This window comes from Leuciscus leuciscus, assembly GCF_965113295.1.
Source record: "Leuciscus leuciscus genome assembly, chromosome: 18".
NCBI classification, from domain to species: domain Eukaryota; kingdom Metazoa; phylum Chordata; class Actinopteri; order Cypriniformes; family Leuciscidae; genus Leuciscus; species Leuciscus leuciscus.
The window spans coordinates 14875201-14899661 of record NC_138742.1 but is presented as its reverse complement, the minus strand read 5'-3'; the positions used below and the strand labels follow the sequence as shown (position 1 = coordinate 14899661).

General features: G+C 37.5%; 1 protein-coding gene across 3 annotated transcripts in view; it reads right to left on the bottom strand.

Annotated features, from left to right (window-relative positions):
* Positions 1-24461, bottom strand: part of adcy6b (adenylate cyclase 6b) — a 31954-nt gene extending 7493 nt beyond the window's left edge. For 2 of the 3 annotated variants that reach the window (XR_014199641.1, XM_082144875.1), the window contains exons 1-10: positions 24257-24461; positions 22305-22501; positions 20909-21797; positions 4508-4657; positions 4033-4154; positions 3048-3159; positions 2037-2164; positions 1785-1943; positions 1502-1643; positions 134-262 (exon numbers count right to left, since the gene is read on the bottom strand). Coding sequence is in view for 2 of the 3 variants with exons in the window: in XM_082144875.1 (XP_082001001.1) it covers positions 134-262; positions 1502-1643; positions 1785-1943; positions 2037-2164; positions 3048-3159; positions 4033-4154; positions 4508-4657; positions 20909-21796 (1830 nt within the window). In the remaining variant the exon portion in view is untranslated. Of the gene's footprint in view, positions 1-133; positions 263-1501; positions 1644-1784; positions 1944-2036; positions 2165-3047; positions 3160-4032; positions 4155-4507; positions 4658-20908; positions 21798-22304; positions 22502-24021; positions 24232-24256 lie in introns of those variants that run through there. The other variant, XM_082144876.1, reaches the window with a different exon arrangement.

Sequence of the window (24461 nt, the reverse complement as noted above, 5' to 3'; positions counted from 1 at the left end):
ACATAGGCAGTGCCAAGCTCCGGAGAAAATGGCTTCAATTATGACTTGTTGCTACACTCATAAAGAAGTGCAGGGGAGATCAGTCAGCGTGAGCCGTCAGAGGCGGAGTGAGAGTGGATGGAGCAGAGCTCACCATCTGTCTGAAAACTTTGGAATCTTTAGTCCTGGAGAAAGATCTGTCAGGAACCCACCGCGGCATCAGACCCTCTGAAGAGTTGGCTCTAGCGCGCTGCATCTTAGCCATCAAGGCTTTTTCCTCTTTCTGCAAGGGAAATTTGGCACAAAGGCATACACACAGGAAATTAAATAGTACTACAGCAAACTCAGATAAATAGAAATTTGATTGATCCCCAAAGGGAAATTCAGTCATTTGTATCAGGGCATAACAAAACACAGCCCCCCCCACCACCAAATACGATGCAATCGAGATCCCCTGTTCAAGAATTTGCAGGGACCAGGCTTTAGCAATTACTTTTTGCAATGAGTTTGTTTGTAAATAATAGGGCTGCGCTGGTCAACTTTACAACCGCCCCATCGCGGCGCCCGAGTAACAATGGCGGTTGTATGACAAAACCCATTTTTATGTATGTAAATGCTGTTTTATGTGAATATCACGACACAAGTGAAGCACAAAGCTTTGTTTACAAAATAAATAATAGGTTAGCAATTAAATATTATATCGCAACCATGGAAATGTGCTGAATGAGAGAGGTATATAAAGCCCATTTGTAATCTGTTTTGCGATCTGGTCAGCCGATTTTCCACGAACAGAACAATATTACATGAGTTATTCCATTAGACATGGAATCTTTTTCCCAAATCTTCACTCACATCTCACCCATTTTCGCAGGGTTTGTAAACATTTCTTCCTATCGTTCACTTTTAATTACTATATTCGCATCCTTTACTGTGGTAAAGTAAAATGCAGAAATTTAGTTTGGCTTTCTCTGGCTGCACGACATCAAATTTACCCTAAATGCCTTGCACCTGCAGAAGATCAAATTTGCACTTCAGACCTTTTACAACAAGTGTTGTTTGCTTTGGAACATCGGGAGAAGACATGAAGATTTTAGACAGTTAGAGATTGTCTCTGTCCAACACGTGTCCCATAGTCCTCTCCGGTAAGTGCAGAGCGGTATATATGACGACGCATTTACATTTTTGGGGAAATATAAAACTTATGTTTTTTCATTTATTTAACTTTCTTATATTATTTAGGTTACCATGATTAACCGATATTTATTTAAATGTTTCACTGATGGAAGTGATCAAATAAACACGCAGGTTTGTTACGAAACGGATGTTTGAGCCTCATTTATTTATTTATTTTTAGATTTCAAAATGTATTTAATTTAGGTCTATTTTATCCTGTATATGTTATACACACATCCCAACCACTGAACCGCTGCCGGCAGTCGGTCCATTACCACCGCGGTGGTAAAAAAAAAAAACTGCCACTATCACAGTCAAAATAATGTCCAAGTGTCTGCATGTTACTGACCCGTTTCTGACTGCAGCCCAACACCAAAAATGTCTCAATGTTGTTTTTATTCAAGTATGCATTTCTCTCCCCTCCATAACCTGGTTCCACTTCATAGTCACCATTTAAATACTGCAGTGTGGCTTTGGTGATGTGGATCCGACTGAAAAAAATCACAATGTAAGAATTTTAGTGCGGTAACTGCTTAACACAAATCTCTATTTTCTTTACAGCCAACTTTAAATATGAAACTTATTAACACGGATCAAATGATCACATTTTTAAGGGTGGTGTTCACTTTTACCCTGCTTGGCCTCCCGCCTCCATCTGGTTGGCCAGTGTGACATCATTGGACCAGACATCAAACTGCCATTTGCGCAGACCAAGCACCCCACAGTGCACGCGGCCGCTATGTATGCCCACGCGCATGTTCACGTTCACTCCTGTGACCTCTCGCACCAATCTGCACATGTAGCGACATACATGTTTATTAATCGAAAAACGTGTTGTTGAGGAAGAGAGATCGATAGAGAAAATGATGTTAAGACAAACTTACGAAATGGCCTCAATCATGTCCACTCCCATCTCCACACAGCAGTGCGCATGATCTGCCCTCGGCTCCGGAAGTCCAGACACACAGTAATAACAATCTCCCAAGATCTTGATCCGCAGACAGTGGTTTTCCTAAGAATTCAGACATAACACAGAAGATTTATGCAGTTATTATAGTAGAAATCCTCACTAATAGAATACTATGATGTTCGCATCGTTGTGGGTGGCTCCCAGAGTTTTTAGTAGCATATCGGCTAATAAAATAAAATAAACAATTTGCATCAGTTGATATTACATTTTTAATTGTGCATTCTAATTTTCATCTATTTTTACATTTAGATTAGCTTTGCTGTCATCTAACACTCCCTTAAAGTTATTCTTTAAAATCAGTAATCATTTAATAATTCAATTTAGCAAAATCTCCAAATGAATATCCATTTTTCATACTGTACATTACATGTTGCAATGCCTAAATATACTACTAGCATTATACGTTTTATTTAGACAAAATTGCACAAATAGTATTTCGACCATAAAATGAAAATAATTGCTAGCTTGTCGATATTGGCCACAAAGGTAAAATTGGCACATCCATAGTTGTTAAGCTGCAAACAAATAATTTCTCAATGAGTTTATTTAGTCTTTTTGACTTTTTAACCAGTAAAAATATTATAAAATACTTAAAACAAGAACACTACATATTATGATACTATGACTTGTTTTAAGATAATGTATCTTTAACACAAATATATTTTGTCTTTAACTGATTTTTAACTGCAGTTTTTAAGAGCAGAAAAACAAAATAAACTCATATTAAAGATACATTCTCTGAAAGTATTATTATTTTATGGAGAGATGCTTCAGGTAAACGTATCTCATCTAAAGTATTTTTAGATCTTTTAATTGTAAAATTAGACCAGAAAAGGTCTGGGGAGTTTTATTAAGCACCAGGCAAAAAATCTAAGTTGCTTACAAGAACAGTAACACTAAAAATGAATTAATGTTATCTACTTACCCAAGCCAATTTATCAAAGCGAGCAAAAAGCTCATTAAGGGTCATCACCAGCTCCTGGGCCGTGCACTGAGACGCCAAACTGGTGAAGCCCTCAATGTCCGCAAACAGGATACTGTTGAGAGGACAGACAGAAGACAAAGATAGACAGAGAAATTGAGATCAATAATCACAGAGCGCCTTGTCTGGGTCACTGAAGTTGGTTTGATGGGCTAAGCGAGAAAAAACATCGATTCAGTTCACTTTCTGAATGGAGGTTGGCCACTCTCAATACTTCAGTCTATCCTTCAATTAGAAAAGCAGGACTTGGCTGGTGTCCTTAAAGCCCTCATAGCCATGAGAAGGATAGTCGGTCATCAACTACAATTTAAGACATGACAGAATGGACACACTGTATGGAAAACATTATCGTGCGGCAATAGAGGGCACTGTTGCCTTCATAAATGGCTGATAAAATTCACAACATTTGGAAAGCAGGATTCCTACACGGCCCGTGACATTTAGCATTTTCACACATCCAAGTTTTCCTAGCACAGATGCTTCAAGCTGGCTTGGATTATGCAGGACAACATGTTCATCGAGCCCTGAATTCCACACGCTCCAGATATGTAACTGCTTTACTAAAGTGGCTTGCTGTCATTTCACGCAGCTTTATGTTAATTGATTGTGTAACTTCTGGTATATCATAACAAGTTGCTGTATCCCAACTTGACCCTCAGAGAAAAAGGGGGAGAAAAAACCCAGAAGGAAAGTCATGTCTCAAGGACTGCGAGTTCGCTAATCTGCGTTTAAGCATTCAACATAGCTTCAGCCTTTGGAAAGATAACCTTAAGCGGTATCAGTGTCTAATGTGTCTGTGTTTTATCTAGGCTTGTCACCTGCTTTAATCGCGTGGGTGCTGATTGTTATAACAGTGTCGGTTCACATTCGGGAGGTGTGAGGACAACATTGGCATCATTACCATGCACTGGTCTTGGCATTTGTGTACCTGACGTTGTCGTGTTTCTGGATGTAGATCTTGTGGAACATCATATCCTCTTTCTTGGCGTTGATGTCTGCCTTCATCTCCATGGCAACGTGCCTTGGCAACACGGAGAGAAGCAGGCGCTCCTGGATCAGGTTTGAGATGACACCAGTGAGCATGTGTATAAGTACACATATACATATAAATATATATATCAGGAATTGAAAAAAACAAAAACAACAAAAAACATACTTTTCCCCCTAAATTCCCTTTTTGAAAAGTGTGGTTTTTCTTGAAAATTTTAATTTTTCTATTATCGATCAGATATAGAGACGTCTGTCAAAGTGTATGGTTGAATCTGCTGTGCTTTACTTTTCTCACTAGGATTTACTGTGCTAAGACCTAAAGCACAGCATGCTATCAGCATGCTTCATGCACATTCATGAGGTTAACAAGTGTGGCCGGGTAGGTGTGTTTGTGTACTCGAGTGCTTGCCAACCTGCTGCTGGTTCTCTCTCTGAAGGTGTATTCTGGCTTGGATGTATCCTCTGGTCTCCTTGAAGGCCTGTCTCTGAGACACCTCAGCTGGGTAGTGTGTGCAGATGCCAATGATGTTGGTGCACAGGAGAATCACTGCATTGGCACATAGCTTCGCAGAGAAAGAAAGAGTAAATTATGAATTTTGGACAAAGAGGGATGTGGAAAAAACATCAGACTTTTCCTGTTTGCGATCAATGATAGAGATTTAAAGCTCACTCCTTTCAACATGGGTCTCGGTGTGTTTTGAAGGAGGGCAGAGACATGCTGATTTTGATGTCACGAAAACGGCTCATTAAAATTAACCAGGTCATTCACTTATTAGAGAGCTTACAGCTTGGTTAAAATAAAGCTGCACCTTCATGGTGGTAGCCATCATGACTGACTGGCTGACAGACAGAAACATTTAAAATAATAAAATAAAATAATAAAGAATAATAAATAAAAGTTTGTAATAATGTTGTAATTAATTAATTATATATGCAAGCAAAAATGCATATATAGTTTATAAATAAATATGTCTATACCCCAAACAACTAATTGGGGGGAAAAACAGAACATGAACACAGAACAAGTGATTATGAATCTTTTCCAGTCTAGAAGGAAAACCAGGAAGGATGGATGTCTTTCTATTTCAACCATGTCTGACTACATATCATGATTTTTTTTTTTTTTTTTTTTTTGCCTTACTGAATTGGAAAAGGGTGACTCTTGTCATGTACAGTCCTAAATGTTCTTACTCATCACTTATCTACTCATCACACCTGTGAAACACATGACCTCGGAGGATCCAGCTAACATTTCCTATGATTATTATCACATTGATGAACATAGAACAGAGACCACAATGCATCGGCCATGAGCTCCACAGAGGTGGGGTGGGGTATCTCTGACTGTCTTACTGTAGTACTTACTGCCTTGTACTACATCATTCATACTGAACACACACAATTTCAGGGATTTTAGATTAAGGAAATGGGAACTTCTATGGAGTGTGGAAAAAGTCTGTATCAAAAAGACATAATGAACGAATCAAGTTTCTTCACAACACTAAATGCTTTGAAAATGCTTGGAAATCCATATCTCTGAGGATGTGATTAAAAGTGAAACAAAACAAAAAACTTTTGTCCAGAAATTTAAGTCAAAACATGTCCTCCCTTGTCCTTCAGCTACAATCAGTTCCATGTGTGTTTATCAGGGGGAAAAAATAAATATTCATTATTGTGAGCCAAAAATGCAGCTAAAACTGCTTATTATTTTTTTATTCTAATTCAATTCATTAGCAGTTCATATATATTTTACAAGCAATTAAAACAAACACAACACAGTTACAGAGCACACAGAAATGTGGTCATAATGTCCAAGAACAGCTGAAGACCAATTAAATGTAATGGTGTAAGGAGTTAGGCCTGCTTTGAAAAGTAATCTGAAAAGCATTCAGAAATCAGCTTTGTGTTTCAGGCATTTTATCTCTATATCAGTACAAGGTTTAGATGGTATGCGGCCAAACCTGTGTTTAAGAGAACATAAGATGGTTTGCGGTCTTACTGCAAATGGTTTCTGAGAATTGTGTAACAGTAATATGGACAACATTTTAATCAGTTAATCTCACGAAAAACATATCAAGGTCGCATGTCACCAAATCAAAAGAAACTATATTTTGCTCTTTTTTTTTTTTTTTAAATCAAGCCTATTTTAAGATCTTTAAGATTAAGCCCATTTCTCCCCTAAATTCCCAGTACTGTAATGCGTCAGCTTTACTTTCCAGAGTGCTTGACTCTTGTATTGTCAATACAAGATCTTGACCAAAAATTGACCAATAACATCACAACATTTATTTCCATCAAGAGGTGCATACATTTTTGTTCAAGATCTTGTATTGGCAATGCAAGAGTCCAGCACTCTGTAAAGTTTACTCCAGCACATCCCAAAGACTTTCAATACATTTAATGTCTGGACTCAGAGGTGCCAATTCATGTGTGAAAATTATTCTTCATGCTCCCAACCATTCTTTCATAATTTGAGCCTGATTCATCTTGACATTGTCATCCTGAAATATGGCCATGATGTGTCTTCATACATGGTTGTTTAAGAAATGAAAAGCTACACACATCAGTTAAGGTTAGAAGAACTGTTGCCAAACATATAATATGCTAGAAACATAATAATCACTGCAATAATGATACAATCACAGACTCTTAAGCATTTACCTTTATTACCATAAAAAAAGAAATATTATATTATATATAATATATAGTTGTGTAAATCATCCTGTTGATGTGAAATTCATTTTCTAGGCCCACTAGACCCTTCTTGAGCAAGACTCTTTACTTCAGGCTATATGATACTGATGTCTCCATGTTGACAATGCTCCAGAGATAGTGCCTCTTCCTGGTCTCCTTGCATGGAAATGTTATCGGGTGTACATGGTCATAACATTAAATTAAATATTGAACATAACTGAGAACACACAAGGCCAAAAAGTGGTTATTATGTGTAAGAGTACAGTTCTATTATCGACAGCCCATGCAAACACGTCTAGTCAATTTTCCATCAGTCAGAAACAGTTTGGCAGACAGAATTTGTTAAGGCCTAGTTCTTTGCAACAAGCATTTTCTTCTTTGCCAAAGAGGAACAGTCTTTATTTATTCACTTGACAAGAAATGGCACAGCAGAGCTTCAGAAAAATAGCTCCACTCCCTCTTTCAAGTGCCCCTAGAGTCAATGTACAAACATCTTCAGATTTTAGAGTTCAGGAAGAAAAGCCAGACCCATCAGGCATCCATATGAGCAGATGACGTTATCAGTTTGCGGAATTTTAGCAATAAGGTGGGTTGTGTGGTCCATCTGCACAAGTTTTCCAAAACTAAAATGGCTGTTCCATTCAAGGGACACTTACTAACGCCAATGGTCCAAGACACCAAGCTGATTAGACACAGAAAATATGGGGATGTGGCCGCAGACACAACAGATTGCCAATTGTCCAACTGTGGTCAGAAGTAATCGTTCACCAACTTATTGTCTTTGAAAGTCTCTTATGCTCAACAAGGCTTCATTTATTTGATAATAAAAATACAGTAAAGTAAAAACAGCAATTTACTCCTGTGATGGCAAAGCTGAATTTTTATAGGATCATTACTCCAGTCTTCATTGTCACATGATCCTTTAGAAAGTATTCTAATGTGCTGATTTGCTGCTGAAGAAACATTTCTTATTATCAACGTTAAAAACAGTTGTGCTGCTTAATATTTTTGAGGAAACTGTGATAATGTTCTTGTCCAATTTAATTTATTCTTGCTGAATAAAAGTATAAATCTCTTTTTTTTAATTACCACAAACTTATGAATAGTAGTATATGTATCATGCTCATAATTCAATTGATTAATTTTAATTTAAGTAATTGGGTAATCAGTTACTCATTTTTGATGTGTTAAACTACTCCACTACTCCTACAAAATTACAAAATGCCAATCCATAAAATGTGCCAGTTTACCATAAACGTCATGGTTACATTCGATCAGAAGCACTATCAGAAGTTAGCATTAGTCTGCTAAAGCTTTTGTACTGATACATGACAAAGCCCACGTACTTTATTCCTGTGATCTCCGATATGCAGCAGCCCCTCTCAGTTCATCTGTATTATTTCATCTATAATCGCACTGACTGGGAGTAGATCATATCAGTGAAATTTAAAAAAGCGGTTGACATTTCAACTGACAGATCTGACAAAAGAAATGTCACATGCTTTTACCTCACAGCAAAACGGATTAAATGAAACTGCCAGATCACTCACTGAGCATGTGTGTGTGTGTGTGTATAAGACAAGGAGCCACACAGTGCGCAGTCAGTCTCTCAGTGTTAGGGGACTGTGTGTTTAGAAATGTCAGAGAATAAAGACACTGCTATTTTATTTAATCATCATATTAAAGCTGACCTGAACTGAAACAGACTGAACCTTTTGTACCAGTGTGGAGGCACAACGAGCCAAACCAGACTATGCCTTCCCAAATCTTTTGTATTCATTATATGAACTTGTGAAACCATTTCTTCTGATGTGAGGACTTTTCAGCTTGGGAGTAAGAATTTGTATACAGTACACAACATTTTTGCATCCAAAACATACCACTCATAATGTTGCTGACACACATTGTATGGAGCAGGGCTAGTGTGGGAAGAGTGTGGGATGATGGGATTTTATTCAGAGAAACTCTTTAACAGTGACTCTTTAACAGCCTTCCTCTTTAACAGGGACTTTTCCTTCCAAAGAGTCTAAACATTGGCTTATAAGGTGGTACACTTAAGATTCTTCTGCTTGTAACAGAATTTAACAGTGCCACAAAGGTAGCTAACATGAAGGAGAAACGACTGAAAAACAGAAAGAAATACAGACTAACAAAATAATTATTGGCACACTGCGTGTGATCAAGAGAAGCTCTTGCCATCTCCTCTGAAAGATGCAGAAATATATCACAGACTCTGAAGTCATTACATGTTTCATGACTATGATATAATGATGGTGTTTAAGATTTAAATGTGCCGTGGGGTCACATGACTCAAGGCTAGAGCAGAAATCCATCCAGATGTTGTTGCTGTCTTGGCAACCACGAGTTGAAAACATCAAGTTATATAGGGAGTGGTGTCACTTCCAGACGATTAACTTTGTCAAACATGAATTGTGCTGGGGTGGGTTTATTCTCAGTTCACTTTGTCACTTTCTTGGAACAAAGGAAGTAATGAAGAAAGACAGAGAGGAATTTTTCTATTATTATTAAATTGTTTTAGTTTAAAATGTTAAATATTGTTTTCAATAACTGAACATTTCCATTTGAAGGAAAGAAGGAAGGTAGGCACAAAGAAAAAGGAAAGGAAAGGAAAGGAAAGGAAAGGAAAGGAAAGGAAAGGAAAGGAAAGGAAAGGAAAGGAAAGGAAAGGAAAGGAAAGGAAAGGAAAGGAAAGGAAAGGAAAGGAAAGGAAAGGAAAGGGGATTTGGACTATGGACTATGGACTTTGGCACTAAGCTAAGTCATAGTTTGGGCCAAACTAAAATTGGTCTCAGCTGAGCAGTGAAGCCATTTAGTGAACTTTGAGAAAAATGGCAACAAACACAATGGGCTCAGCAGATCTGGATCAAGGCCATGCAATAGATAAAGAAAGAACACTTATGAATTTATGTTTTAAAATCACATGGCATATCTCCCAGACACAAAGGGAGATTTTCAAAACAAAGCTTGACGCTAATGGCCCTCTTCATCAACCATCTTCCTTATTAGGATCATTTGGAAAACAATCACTGGGAGATTTCAATGTTTTCCTGACTTATTTTTTTTCCGGGAACCCCACCCATACAGCATCTCAGTCCTGGCACAATACCACGGACCATCCTCAGGGAAGAACATGTTGTCTTGACGTTTGTTGCTGTGAGCTATAGCGTCCTGAAACCCCTCAAGCTAGGACCACTCAATACCTTAACTACCACTAGCTCTCTCAGAGAAAGAAACACTGATTGCCAGAACACCCACCACACACCAGCTTATTGGTGGAGAGGAGAGAGAGAGTAATGAAGCCAATCAGTATATTTGGGGATGATTAGGAGGCCATGATGGACAATGGGCAAATTTGGCCAGGATGCCAGGGTTAAACCCCTACTCTTTTTCCGAAGGACATCGTCTTCCATCATCATCTTCCTCTCTATATGCTTTATCCTGATACAGTCTGATACTGAATCTATGGCACAAAACATACCGTGTGATGAGGGTACTCCGTCTCCCAAAAGAATATGCTGGTTCTTGAAAAAACTCAAAACTAAAATAAGTAATTTTAAATACTACAAGTGAATTTAGGCATAACAACATTATAAAAGCAAGAAAAAAGGTTACTCATTTTGAGATTTGCTAAAGATACATTTAACAGTGTTATTAAATAATGTGCATATACCAGATTACATTTTAAGCCATTATTCACTGAAATTATTGTCTGACTGCTTTGGTCACCATTGACTTTCATTGTATGGAAAAGAGCTGCTTGGACACAGCTGCTATGCCATAAGGATAAACTCTGTCAATCCTGATCTCAGGAGCCATTGCACAAAGCAAACAAACAAGATCAGAAGGAATTAGAGCAGGGGGAGTGGTGGAGAACGGGTGAGGATAAAAAAAGAGGCGTCAGAACATCTAAATGAATAGATAAGTAGGTAAAACAGTCAGTTTCTGGGAAGTCGCCGTTCAGCGAAAGCTCTGGTTTCACTGGGCTGTTACATAATATAGCCAAAGCCCTACTCGCACTGGAACTTGGCCCAGAAACGTAATATTATATACACAAGTATACACGCACAACCTTATGATAGGATTTAGTTAAAGGTCCATGGAGGACCATATTGACAATTTAATCATGATGTTTATTTGAAGGGAATGTCGGATGCAGCTGAAGTGTTTGCAGCATGAATGAGAAAGCTTTTAAGTTTTAAGGTGGTCTGTGAACTGCCTTACCAAGCAAATTCCTGGAAGGAGTAACTCGTAAAAAGATCTTTGACCTCGAATGAACTTGTCATAACTGAGGTCTCATCCCTACATCACTGACTGCATTCAAAAGCAGGCATATGAAAAGAAACTTTACGACAGAGCATTTTAAACTGATTTATGGCAAATAAATAGTAGTTCATGAGGATTAAAGTCCACTCATAAACATGAGGAAAAAACATTTGATGTGCAAGCGAAATGAGGTTAAGGTCAAAGCTTTTTTCCCCATTTAAAACAAATGTAGGCAGTCTTTTCCTCTATGTTCTACTATGGGATGGTTTATTTCTTTATCATTCATAACAGTTTGAGGCCCCGGGCCCCTGATAAATTACCATGTCAGCCTGAAGAAAGAAGGAAATTTACAAATAGGCCACAGAGTCAGTCATCTGATTCTAGACTATGAAAAAAGCCCTCAGCAGTGCAAAAGATGCATTCGCCTTTTATAGTGCAATAATTATCTCATCAAAACAAACAGCTGCGAATTAGACATATTCAGCAATAGTTCAATAGGCTTGATGCCTTTGGGCTCAGGACATATGACAGCTGTATACAAATGAATGATCAAAAACCGAAAGCCAAGGGAAAACAAACTGAGGATCCAAACAAACCAACAAATTAGCACTGACCTAAAAAGCCTCAGAGTGTGAGACTGAAATCTGGAGTTTTTACCAGTTTGTTCTAATGGTTAAAGGGATAGTTTTAACCAAAAAATTCTGTCATTATTTACTCACCCTCAATGGTATTTTGTTCGGTGGAACACAAAGAATTTTTGAAGAATTAGCTTGTGCCATATAATATAAGAGTTCATTGTGACCTGGGGCTGTCAAACACCACAAAAAGCAACAGAACATTATCAGTGCACCTTCTAATGTTATAATGTGATGCCTAAAGTTATTTGTAGCAGTCAAAATTATTTATATAATGAAAATATAGGAGTAATATTGGCAATAACAAAAATAAATTGTTGGTTTACACTACTGTTCAAACGTTTTGCTTCAGTTATAGCCTATATTTATATGTAAATGTAAAATGTAAATGTATATTTAAAAAAGAAATCTGAAAGAAATTAATACTTTTATTTAGCAAGTATGCATTAAATGGATCGAAAGTGATAGTTAAGGCATTTATAATGTTACAATTTTTTTTTATTTCAAATAAATGCTGTTCTTTTTAACTTTCTATTTATTATAAAAAATCCTGACAATGTTTTCACAAAAAATATTAAGCAGCTGTCAAACAACTGTTTTGAACATTGATAATACTAAGAAAGAAATTATATTTCTTTTGAAAAGAATTTCTTGAGATTATCAAGTGACACTGAAGACTGTAGAAATGGCCATTCAAGGTATAGCATGGATTCATTCAGAAACCTGTAGTTTCTGTCAATATATAGCAAGAGCTTCATAATGTTTTTGTTTTTTTAGATCTACTTTTCTCTTTCAGAAAAAAAATAACAGCATATGAGTTTGGAACAACATAAGAATGAGTAAATAATTGTGTCATTCTTTTATTTCATTTTGGGTTAACGGATGACAAAAACATAAATAAAAAAAGATATAAAAGTGGCCCGTCGATGTTACTGAAGTCCATAAAATAAATGTGTTCCTCCTTTTTTATTCTGAGCCCTGTACTAATGTGCTCCAGGACTGCACTGAGCCTGTCTGTCACAAGCACACAAGGTCAGACAAGCACAGTGACACAAGTGACAGGCACGTGACAAACACCTCCTCCTTTCTCCTGCCTGGCATGGACATTATGTTTTGTTTACATAAATACAAAGAGAAACTGTGTTTAAGAAAAAGTTCTCACAGGAAACCGCAATATTCCTGAGACACTTCAAAGCACCATGTCAGGAATTTCTTATCATTATGATGAACTTGGAAAGGGTAAAGTGGCACTGGGTAGTGCTCGACAAATTTACGTTGAACGGCAAACGAGCATTTTTTCACACAAATACACAAGTAATCCAAAATAAAAATGGCATGATGAAGGCGTCCTAATCTAAGGATTATACTGTAGACATTAAGCTCTCAGTAGTCCAAGTCACAGAATTTAAGTCAAATGCCGAGGCAAATCAAGCAATTTCCTACAAGCAAATGAGCAAAATGAAACGCCATACTGCTCTGAAATCTACTTAAACCTTTCAGAGTCCTCAATTCTCTGATGCACAGCAAAAGCACACAGGTCACCACAACGGCCTGAATCCAAAAAAAGATGGCCTGAAATCCCACAAAACATCAATTGGTCCCGATGAAACATACACTGAAAGAGAGAGACCTAAAGGTACAAAGGTGTGATGCATAGAAGAGACAGAGAACAGTGGAAATCAATAGCTTCCCCAGACGAAAAAAGACAAGAATGAGAAAATGCATCAATACTTGAATAATCTGATGATTAGATTTAGATATATCAAAGAAGTGTGAAAATAAACCTGATTAAAATATCAACCTCCATCACCAAAATATAAAATCATTTACTCTGTCGTTAGAAACCTGTATGACTTACTTTCTTTCGTGGAACACAAAAGAAGAGATTCTGACAACTAGGCTGCTCCTTTCCATAAAATCTCAACTAAAAAATGACAGAAAACCACCATAAAAGTAGTCCATACGATGTGCACTATTTTACAATCCATGTGATAGCTTTGGATGAGAAAAATACTCAAATTTATGTCATTGTGAACTACTTTGATGGGGTTTTTTTTAAAATCCTTTATATTTGCCTCTGGCCTACAGTGAGAAGAAAACTCAATGACCTTAGCTATAGAGCATAACACATAGAGTTTTGATTCAAATTTCATGTGGGTAAACTCTGGTGAAGTGTTATGACTGACCATATTATTCGCTGCCTAATGTATTTTTTCTAACCCTGAGTGAAACACTAGAGAAATAAACAAGGAGGGAAAAGCACCACAGCCTGTTTGTCATGATAATTACCGTTTACCACCATTATTGGAATCCTAATACATGAGCAATCATTTATGAGCCTAATACAATTTGGCAGTCACAATGCTAAAACACAGTATTTGCTTTGAAAGAGAAAGCCCCGGTCATTAGGAAACCATAGAGTCTGCTATTACAGGCCTTGGCATGACCCATGTTTGAAATGTTATTATTAGACATGCTATTATTATCACCTTTATCAACGTACTCATATCATGTTCAACATTGTACTTATCATTAAATCCTAATTTATGACACCTCCTCCTGTGCCGATTAGTCAGGCACGGTGGTCCACCGCTCAGGGCAGGACAAGCGCTAATCTTGAGGTTGACCCGAGGTCAGCCAGAAGTTTTGATTGATCGCTCAGCAGGCAAAACAGCTGTTGGCGCTACAATTTTGAGACACATGTTTGTTAGCTTTGCACTTTATAGCAATGTTGTTTGCGCTTTCTAAAATGAAATTTGGAGATTGCAGATGAGAATCATTTAGAATTGAGTGATTCAATGTTCATTAAAGTGATAGTTCTCCCAGAAATGAAAGTTCTATCATTACTTAATCATGTCGTTCTAAACCTGTATGACTTGCTTTCTTCAGGGAAAGATACTTTGAAGAATGCTGCAACTGTTTTTTTGTCCATACAATGAAAGTCAATGGGTTTCAAGTAACATTGGACCTCATTGACTTTTATTGTGTAGCCAAGAAAAAAAAAACATCTTATTTTGTGCTCCACAGGAGAACGAAATTTAAAAAAAATTATAATAATAATTTTTTTATAATAAAATGTTTTAAATGAGGCAGGTTCTGAACAAAAACTGAAGACAATACAATTATTATATCAAACAAAGTACCAACAACTAGTGAGCCAAAATCATTCTCGAAACTCTTCAAATACTGCAATCTGATTAGTGACGAATTTTTTTTTCACCACTCTGATACATGCCTATAAACCATCACCACTGAGCTCACAGGAATATCTACATTCCTGCATTCTTCATAAACAAATTGTTCATAAGACTTTGATGTACAGTTAAACGTATGGCACTCATAGTGCAGTTATCCGTTTCTCGGCTGCAGTAGAATGGCCATCAGCGCATCTCAAAACTACTCATCATATTGTACAAACAGGTTTTTCCCCCTGAGATAGCTACAGTACATGATCCGGGCATCTGGCCAAAATGTCACTCTTTGCGGTTCACAATATAACAGGTACGCTAACTAAAGGTGATTTCTGCTTCCATTAAACTTTAAAAACAATTCCAGAGAGTATAAAGTAAAAGTCTCTTCTCATCACTATGAATTTCCCTGGAATTTCACTTGAATGTTTTTGTGTTTGTGTGTGTGTTTGTGTGTGTGTGAGAGTGTGTGTGAGAGAGTGTGTGTGTGTGTGTGTGTGTGTGGCTATGCACCAGTTCATTTAGCTACTAAACACAAACGTATAACCAGGTCTCAGGCTAAAAATAACATGTTCAGCTTGGTGTCTCTGAAAAAGGTGTTACATTTATGTCTTTAATTTGCTGGTCTCTTCATGAGCCTAGTTCAACCCCACGGGACAATGTTGGAACAAAAGGCACATAACAGGTGCTCTCATAGTTTGGACTCACACAGTGCCAGTGAAAACACAGAGTCTATAGTTTCTCCATATGACAAACAAAAAACATGCCTGTCAATAAGCAGTCAGTTGACCATACATTTTTTTCCATTTGAATGACAGGCTTTACATTAAATTTTTTTCCATAAACAGCTGTAAGTGGGCGGTTGTCCATAACAGCCCGTTCACACCAAGGACAATAACGCTAAAGATATCATTTAAAAAATCGTTCTAAATATAAAAGAATAGCAGAATTCACCCAACTATAAAGACAACTGCACAGAGAAACGATATAGTTGGAATCACTTTCAGAATGATATTTTATTTTATAAAAACATTGACAGCCAATCAGATTGGATCCTGCTTTGGATCCTGAGCTAGAGCATTTAAAGTGGCAGACACAAAACTGCAGTGCGCCTATAATAAACAAACATTATCATCCGCTGGTGTGAACTCTAATATAACTATTGTTATAATAACTAGTTATTGTTTTTGGTGTGAACAGGCCATAACATGAAACTTTTTAAATGAATATCAAATCAAAAAATCATTTACATTTATTTGTTTTTATTGGAAATTGATTGGATTTTGAAAACTGGACATTATATACCAGAGCCAAAACTGAATGTGAGTTTGCTAAAACAATATCTATTTTGCTAATGATTAACATTATCCAATAGCCTGTGTGGCCTATGTCGCAAAGGAAAAAATGTTATAGAGAAAGAGTAGGAAAAATGTATATAAAAATTACAAAGACAAATTTTAACATTTGGAACAATGTTGACTCATTCACTGTAAAACCAGGATTATGCAATATACAAGATGTGCAAAAAAAATGTCACCATGCCTAGTTTATTTTAAAAGGCCTTGTGCACTGTAAAAACAAATCCTGTTAAATTTATGGTAAAAAACTGCAATAATGTTTCTAGTTTTACAGGATGCCTGTATATTTTACAACTTATAACTGTATATTTTATTAAGTGATATAATGTTAATACTTTACCAAAATTGGCCTTTTTCCCTTAAAATGTACTGATAACCACCACAATAATGCAGGTGGCAAAATAAAAAGCCACATGATGAATCACAATTCATCGTAAGCGGTCTGTTCGTTCGGTCCTTTTTAGTGCACAGGGTAATACACACAAACACAAAACACCATCAGGGTAACACATACGACACTTAGGGTGTGTTCACACTTGTATTTTGGTTTGCTTGGTTTGTTTGGACTAAAAAATATTTAGTCCTTGTCCGTTTAGTGTTCAGATTGACATTTTTATCACCGAACCTAAAGGCATAGGGATATATTTTTGCTTTTATGACGTATTGCCTATTCTGAGATGGAACTTACAGAACATTCCAAACAATGCTGTATGCTGGGATAAATGCGCTCGCTGTGCGTAGCCAACATAATGGTACTTTGACCAGATGAGAACTCATGAAGAGCTTTTAAAATGTGTAAAGGCATCAAAACAGCGGCAGGAAGTCCCCCGTCACACACACAAAAGATCTGCTGCGAAGAGAAAGGTTCTGATGCCTGTACCAAACTGTGATGGCAACATCACGACTATGATGAGAAAAAAAGCAGGTGTGTGTGAGCATTCGACCCTTTTTAGGGTCTCATCTTCCTGTTTTTGGTTCATTTACATGTCTTTGGTCCGTGTTGCGTTCATATTTCATTCGAACCGCACCAGAGTTCGTTTGGAAGCGCACCGAGACCCATCTTTTCAGCGGTCTCGTCCCACTTGTTTGGTGCGCACCAGGGTTCGGATGGCAGCGTTCACACTTATTCAAATCAACCGCACTAACAGAGCAATATTATGCCAAGTGTGAACACAGCCTAAAATAACGCAATAAACATTATTAACAACATAATAAACAACACAAAATGTAACACAAAACATACAAATGTACATTTACTAATAAGAAAAATAAGAAGAAACTAAATATTTTATAAATAATGTAATCATATGTGATGTGTAATTCAGGGACTTCTGGGAATGTCTTTTACAGTTTTTTTTGTTTTTTTTACCGTAAATTATATGGCAATTCATAGTTTTTACTTGCAAAAACCCCCCACAAATTTGACAGTATTTACAATATGTTAAGCTAACCAATTAACATGTTTTTACTGTAGCAGTTTTACAGTATTTTTTTTACAAAATATTCTATATAATCTCTCGTTTAATGTGTGGTCATAAAAACTGAATTAAACAAAAAATTATTTACAAAATACCATTGTAAACAGTTTTGGATGGACTACAGCACGTCACGACGCAGGACATGTCTACTTTCCAAAAGTATTTCACGTCAATATCCCCGATCGCACAACAAAATTAATCGAATACCTTCCCTCCCTGTCACGAGTCCAGAACTTTAAGAGAGCAGCAGTGTGGAGCTTTTCACCCACACAGCGGCATGTCATGCACATAAAGCCTCTGCGGCTTCCACAACTGAGGGCCATCTCATGAGCACTGTTGTGAAAAGGGAATTCATGACTACAAGTGAGAGAGAGTGCGAGAGCAATCGAAAGAAAGGCCTGGGGTGGCTGTCTTTTTTCAGCCATGCGCGTCAGTCCGACGCTATTTCATACTGTCGATCGACAGCCATTCCTGTCACCACCCCATCAGTGTGTATCTTCACAAAGACAGCTATTGTCCCGCTGGTGATCGCCCACTGACCCGCTCTATCTGCACTGCACTGGTCATCTCAGAGGGACACACAGCACAGACAGAAGGAGTGCAGGGGTGTGAGAGGGATGGTGGGGGACAGAGAGAATGGAAGAAGGGAGAGAGATAAAGGGAATGAACAGTAGATGTTGTATAGCTGCATTTCTCAGATTAGCCCGTTTGGCCACAGGATGAAATAGAAAAGCTTGTCCCCTTTCCATACTAGTCATCCAGGATTGATCATTTTTACCAAATTGTTTTAGCTTATATTTTAGAGCTAGTCCTTTAAAGAGGATGAATTTAGAGACACAACTTCTCAGAGCGTTTTATCATGTCATGTTTTAGTGTGCATTACTTTCAACAGGACAACACCTTTTAACGCACCACTTGTGTAACAAATTCTGTGTACACAAATAACACATCTATTGTTGAACTTCAGAAACACCTACTGTTAGCTAAATTCCCATTATTTTACATAATCCAAAAAGGTCTTTTTTGTGATGACTATGATAATTGAAGATATTTAGCATATTTGTTTTAGTTGTTTTTAATATTTCACGAAAACCTAAATTTTATGAAGGTTTCCACAACAATATACCACTTTATTTACAAAATTTTATTCGCCAAAGTGCATTCGCGAGTTGAAAGTGGTAGTTGCATAGGCTGTCAATGGAGGGACAGAAAGTACTCCGATTTTATTAAAAAGATCTTCATTTGCGTTCCGAAGATGAACGAATGTCTTGCGTGTTTGGAACAACATGAGGGTGAGTAATTAATGACAGAATTTTTTATTAATTCTGTTCTTCAAAAGAACTCTAAAATAGAAAGCATTTCTCTAAAATAGAAAACTTTTGTAACATTTTTAAATGTCTTTAGTCTTTACTATCACTTTTGATCAATTTAATGCATCCTTGCTGAAATAAAGTATTAATTTAAAAAACATCTTACTGACCCCAAACTTTTGAATGGTAGAGTATATTATATGGGATAAAAAAAACTGATTGTGATTGGTCACTCTGAATTTGCAAACTACAAGAGTACTGAACTCCTTCCATCCTCAACCCAAGACTTTACTTACCAATGCACTCTAAAACAAAAGATCATGGAGAAAACATGGATGGATGGCATACCTCACTTGCTCCCTGTATGAGAGCATTTACATAAGGCACTTGCAGCCACACAACCAGTGGACTTTTGTCCTGCATTGATTGCCCACAGGGTTGGAACCTATCCCAAATGTCTATGACGAGAATCTACAAGTACATGCTCTGGGGCACGGCCTGAGTCAATCAGCAGCCATTATCCCAATCCATTTCTATCATGCTGAGTGCCAAGTGGAGAGCCCACAGCACAGCTGTCTAAGAAGCAAACACACAAAAGCCCAAGCTCACTGAACCAGCATTAACAGTGTCAGCACTAGATCACATCGAACATGGGGGATATTGCATGTTAGCTAATGCATAGAAACATTGAATGCTAAATGCATCATATTAAGATCAGTTAAGGACAAAGCAAAGTTTGAAAGGGAAGAGAATTTTGGTAACTAGGATCCATCTACATTGCAGTCTGAAACTCATGCCAGGAATTCCTTTAAAAGTACTGAAACAATCACAGTTTCAAACAATAACCAATTATCCACTTAACTCTGTGATTCCTTAAAGATGTGCCTTCAATTGATCAGTCACTGGAATTACTAGAGTTGAAACATGTGGTGTAAATAATGTGCAACTCTTTTCTTAACAAAGTTATGGTGCTAATAGATGCATAAAATTTTTTTTAAAAATCTCATGCTGGGAATTTCCCTGTGGGTTAAAAGGAATAATTCATATTATTGATATCAAATTAATATTCTGCCATTATTAACTCACCCTCGTGTTGTTTCAAATTCATATGCGGTTATATTTTTCTGTGGAACATTTTTGAGAATTTCTTAATTAAATATTTTTCACTGCTCTTTTTGACAATTCAGTGATCGCGGCTGCCAAGCTCAAATAGGACAAAAAAAAAAAAGTTTAAATTATCATAAAATTCTCACCTCTATCATCACCCATTTGCATTAAAAATTCTAAAATTATTTAGCAACAACATAGAAAAGAAAAAGGCATGTTAGTGTTGTTAACAAAAAAAAATTCTGACTACGCCAAAGACGTTTAATCCTTCAAATTGTAAAAAATTTTATAAATAATAATAATGATAAACTAATTAAATCATTGTTTGGCTTTGCAGACCCGTCACAATTTCTTTATTATTTGTATTTTTTTTCTTTGGCATAGTCAACAGGGAGGGCAAGATTAAATATAAAATAAATAATAAAATAAATTAATTTTTAATTAATAATAATCAAATAATTGAAATTTTCTGTTCTTTATTTAGTTGTTATCGTATAGCTTCAGAAGACTTGGAATATACTGCCTGGAACACTTTTATTGTACATTTATGGTGTTTTTGGTCATGGTCAGCATGAACTGTTGTACGATAAGAGTTGGGAAACAGTTCTTCAAAGAAGGCTACTTTTCTGTTCCACGGAAGATAATAACAGCATAAAGGTTTGGAACAACATGAGGGAGGAGTAAATAATGACACCATTTTAATATTTGTGTGAAATATTCTTTTTAAATAATTTTAAATGTTTGAGAAGTGCACAAATACCTTTTTAGAAAGGAAGTAATCCTCAAGGTTGAGTCTCCAAGCCATAATAATATGAATGGTGGACAGCACAGCTCCGGTGATCACAGCCGCCCTCATTCGCACCGGCAGCAGCGTGTAGATGATGTAGATGAAGAACACCGTCCACCATATTCCTTCAGACGCGCTGGGTGGCTCCACCATCAACAAACCAAACACCTGCACCACCACTAACACCCCCATGACCAAGTAGCTCACGATCCACATGTAGTCCTGGTGGAAGCCGTTTCTGTTACACACCACCATCAAGGCTAAGAAAAGGCCCATGGCTACGGAGAGCACCGAGGCAAACGCCACATCTGGTGGACCTTGGACGCAATGGAACGCCAGCATAACCCCACAAACCACAACCAGGACCCCCATCAGCATCGTAAGAGAGCTCTGGTTGAGCCTGAAGAAGTACCGTTGATACAGTCGCTCGAGCTTGGCTGACTTGAACTTCTTGGACTGAAAAACGTCAGCCAGACGCAACAAGCAAGTTGAAAAACACCTGTCGGGGCCCTTTCGCTCCTCCCCGCCGTCATCTGGGTCCTCACCATCTTTCTTTTTCCTCGTCTCAGCATCTTCAAACGCCAGGTCCACGGCTCTCAGACCCACATCACCCTTCCTGCCATAATGGTCTTCCTGCCAAACGCAGCGTGTGCTGAAGTTGCTGCTGGTGGCGCCCCCTGCTGCACGGGAGTAGTGTTGTGACGGGGGCTCTATGGACGCGGAGTCCCGTAGACAGCTCATGTAGCGTGGGTTGCACAAGGACGAGCCCCTTTTACGCCTCGATTTCCTGCCATTGCGCTCGCCCCACGCCGTCTTATGATTGTCCACTCTTGCAGCTTTAAAGCCATTGACCCAAGACATTCTGACAGCACAAAAAAAAGGCCCATAAGAAGAACAGAATACTTGCTTAAATAAATAACTATTCTTTTATTTTTAATTATTAATCTGTCATGTAATATCAGCATCAAAGGCTATATTCATGTCAAAAAATAATAATACAAATAAAACAGTATACATTTAAACTTATCACAAGACTACGAAATCAACTATGCGAAATCTTTCATATTTTCTCAAAATTCTTTAAAAAAGTATAGAGTTATGTTCCCTTTAATAAAGTCTAAATAAAATAGTCCTATAATTGTTGCTCGCTTCACTTTGGATTCTTTTTAAACAATACTGTAGGAATTTCCATGCTTTTCCTACTAAATTCCTAATTTATATTTGACAACGAAATGTATCATTTTAAGCATAAGCCTCAAAGTTTTTTTAGGATCATGAGAAGCAAATTCAGCCAACTGTGTTTAAATTTTTAACTGGTAGCTTATTTACAGAGTGAACATTGCCAAATAGTTTAGCGAGGTCGACTTACCTGTGTGGCTTCCCCTTTGTGTGGCGGCACTGCTCCCTTTAGCAAGGCACTGCATTTACTCTAGTGTAGAGAGATGATATTACCAGCATTTTTCTGAGCTCAGGGTTTGTCAAGTTCCGGGACACCCACTTAAGCACAGGGTCAACAGAAAATCCTTGTATAGAGCCAGGATCTCTGCATCTCTCTGCCACCTGAGTCTGTTGATTCAACACAAATAGAGCAGATGCAGCATGAGCAGAGCGTCAAAAAACGAAGAAAAAAAAGCACATGACAAACCTCTGAGATTATCAGTGTCTGATTACCGCTAATAACTTTCGATAATAGCTGCTGCTGAATTTGTTGACATTAATGTGTGTTTATTCATGTTTATGCCTCAATAGGTTAGTAAAGAGTATTGATTTCAAGCTGTAATTAACCGGCTATTTCTCAGAAATGTTCATTCACGTGAAAGCAAATAAAAAGAGCTGAAAATTAAAGAGGAAATACTGTATTGTTAGAATTGACAGATGCTAAAACTGTCCAATCAATCGCACAGTAAATCTATGAGTGCATAAGGGAAAAAGAAAATCCCAAACACAAATGTTTGAAAGGACTTAGGTTAATCCGACCGTCCAATTGCAGAGACTTTTAAAGCTAACCACAAAAACAGCGCGTTTTAAGACGGAGATTTTCCCAAAATATACACACACAGGCCAGCCGCCAGTTTCAAGCTTGCTGTCTGACAACAAAGGACTTGCTGCCCGTGTGCCATCATAAGTCAACGCTCTGTAATTCAGATGAAATTGTCCATGCTTCCCTAAATTTGCTCAGATGAGTCACCACTTTACCTCATGTCAGGGGCATTAGTGACTTCAAAAGATTTTTTTAACAACCGTCTGGAAATTAAATAAGACGTAACCAACTCCAATTCAGCTTTGAAATACAGATTTTAACCACAATGACATCAAGTTTTAGCATGATCCAATTCTAAAATTCATATAAAAATAAATATATTTTTTTCATTTTTTTTATAACTGCAATTTTTGTAACACTGCAGGATTATTTAAAATGATCTAGTTAAAGCAGCCAAAATGTGATGACAATTTCAAAAAACTTGAAACATGTAAATTCTAACCCCACAATTATTGATCAAAATCAAACACAGCTATCTAAATAAAATTATAGCGGTCTGTGGGAAACTTGGGCTGGTTTTTCCTTCATGGATCCCACTCTAGAGACATTGTGGCTTCACATTCTATTGCAAGCACTAATTTAACTTGGCAGGAAGATTCAACCATTCATTCAGTAGCCTACAGTACAGACATGAGGAGGAAAAAACATAAGGGATGACAAAAATGTCAAACCTTTGACTTTGCTGCAATAAAACTAAACAATTATCCCAATGACAGGAGAACGATCCTTTACTTTAACACCTCACACTGTACACACAAAATGCTTAGAGAAAAACAAATATAAAGTCATAGTGCATATTATCCAACTTTCCCAGAGTCTTTACCATAAAAGCAAAACCATGAGAGTCTACAGGCACAACACTCAAAAGACTATACAATATTATGACTTATGTAGGCAATGGTATGATTTAGACACACCACGTTTAAATGCTGGGCAGTTGTAAAACAAGTACTCACCATAAACGTACTCTGGTTGTCTGATTTCTAATGCATTATTTCATAATAGAGCCTTAGGGTTACAGCTGCTGAATGTAAACTCAACATACCTGATCGTGAAGAGCTTGATCTTGAGAGACAAACGCAGCTACATAACCTGCATTTCTGTCCTTACACTACTGTTAATTCGCTCTCATCAACGACTACAGCAACTGTAACATGTTGCCTGAGGTTCTTACGACGCTGACGCTGCTGCTGCTGCTAACAAGCCATACAACACACTGCAAAACAAGCACACATTTCAAGAGTAAACGAAAGCACGTCCGTAGGGCAAGCAGCACTCACCCAAAGCCCCCATTAATCAGCAGCGCAGTGTCCTTCAGTAGCGAAATCACGGAGTGGAACTGTCGCTTGTCCGACAGCGTGTGAGTGTGCGTGTACGGGGAGTGACTGGGCGATGGTTACATTCTCACGCACGCTTCTGATACAGTCACGTTGGTCTTCATGCTTCTTCACGCGCTGCTACTATCCACTGAAGTCGGGAGTCCCC